At 36.6% G+C, this 1,692-nt stretch overlaps 1 protein-coding gene across 1 annotated transcript; it reads left to right on the top strand.

Moving 5' to 3' along the window:
- Positions 1-69: 69 nt before the first annotated feature.
- On the top strand, positions 70-993 carry LOC119644161 (serine protease SP24D-like). The gene is made up of 2 exons (XM_038043688.1): positions 70-345; positions 408-993. The coding sequence occupies exons 1-2, from the start codon at positions 104-106 to the stop codon at positions 937-939; spliced, it is 774 nt and encodes a 257-aa protein (XP_037899616.1). The 5' UTR covers positions 70-103; the 3' UTR covers positions 940-993.
- The last annotated feature ends 699 nt before the right edge of the window (positions 994-1,692 follow it).

The raw sequence follows: 1,692 nt of genomic DNA, 5'->3' as shown, positions 1-1,692 counted from the left end.
ACTAAACTACGTAAGTGTTTGTATCAGATTCTGAAAACGATATAAAAACGATGGACTTCTCCCAAAATTATTTTCAGTTAGTGAAGTGTATCTGCTTATCAAAATGAAGCTTTTTATTGCAACGGTACTAACTTTATTAGTACTTGGAGTGCAAGCCAAATCCCTTGATTACCAATTACAACCACGTATAGTGCAAGGTAGGAATGCAAGTCTTGGGCAATTTCCTTACATCATATCGTTGAGATATCGTAACACTCATATATGTGGTGGTTCCATAATATCTGCTAATTACATTGTAACTGCCGCTCATTGCGTTACAAATGAAGTCGATGACGAGGTCTTCGAGTAAGCTCAATACTTTTTTTGTGCAACAAAAGAAATAAACGAATTATATTTTCTTTATTTAGCATGGAGACACGTCACCTATCTATTCGTGCCGGTTCCATACGCCCGAGAAGAGGAGGTGTAATTGTTCAAGTTGCTGAGTTTACGAAATACCCCGGTTACCATGGCTTTTTGGGTGATATAGCTGTTGTTAGATTGGCCGAACCTTTGAATTTCACCAATCACATAAGTGCCATTAATTTAACTGAATCCGATCCACCAGACTTTGCTAATGTTTTAATTGCCGGTTGGGGTCGTCTATCTGAGAACGGACCGAGGCCGCGAATTTTGAAATATACCCCTATGGCCAGCTTATCTCATGATCTATGTAGTATGTTAAACCCTCGTATTGATGAGTCCTTGTTGTGCATGATGACTAATCCAGTTAATCCGACTGGTATATGCAATGGTGACTCAGGTGGACCTGCTGTATATAACGGTCGCCTGGTAGGAGTAGCTAATTACATTAGAGGTGATTGTGGTGCAAGCCATCCTGATGTTTTTGCCCGTATAGCTCACTATGCTGATTGGATTAGAGAAAATTCTGACTTGTGAAATGCAGAAATGTAAATAATGCAAATAAATAAAGAGCGAATTGAAAAATAAGAAGAGGAGTGGGCATCTTTTTTCGATAACTGGGAAAATAGGTAAACACTTTTCCACTTTGTGTTCGTCCTTTTACTGCCTATTTGGGTGCAATATTCAGTGCACCTGGATTTCATTTCGCGGAAATGAACAAAACAGCAACAAAAAGTAATCATTTTCTCTCTTTCGCCTTAAGTTTCACGACTCGGGACTAAGAGTACTGTGTGATATTTAGGAGAAGGAATGACGAAACTATAATAGTTTAGCTTCATTTCGCTTATTCTTGTATTCCTAGTTAGTTTATTTACTTAATTATTTTTTTTATTTAACCCAATGACACGAACAAAAAATTACTTTTTAATTTGATAATCAGTTAGTTGGATCAACAATGCTCACGATCCGACGCATATATACGAAATTATAGAAGCGATGCAATTAAAAATTATATTTGGCTAGCAAGGACACGAACCAAGAAAATGATAATATCAAAAGTCTGTTAAGTGGTTAAAACAGAGTTCTGCTAAATAAAGTCCTGATAGGACAAAATATAACGATCTCGGGATATTTGTAAAAAATATATTCAATGAAAAGTCGCATGAGGTCGAGTCGTTCAAATTTGTCATGGAAAAATTCTTCTATTATGTCAAATTTGAGCTTGAAAAATCAAATATTTACGTGGCGATAATGAGTAAGACCGACACTGCGAGAAAACGAAACTAATGC

This window comes from Glossina fuscipes, unplaced genomic scaffold, assembly GCF_014805625.2.
Source record: "Glossina fuscipes isolate IAEA_lab_2018 unplaced genomic scaffold, Yale_Gfus_2 93669, whole genome shotgun sequence".
In the NCBI taxonomy this organism is placed as follows: domain Eukaryota; kingdom Metazoa; phylum Arthropoda; class Insecta; order Diptera; family Glossinidae; genus Glossina; species Glossina fuscipes.
Note: the sequence above shows the minus strand (reverse complement) of the source record. Positions and strands in the feature narration are given on the sequence as shown.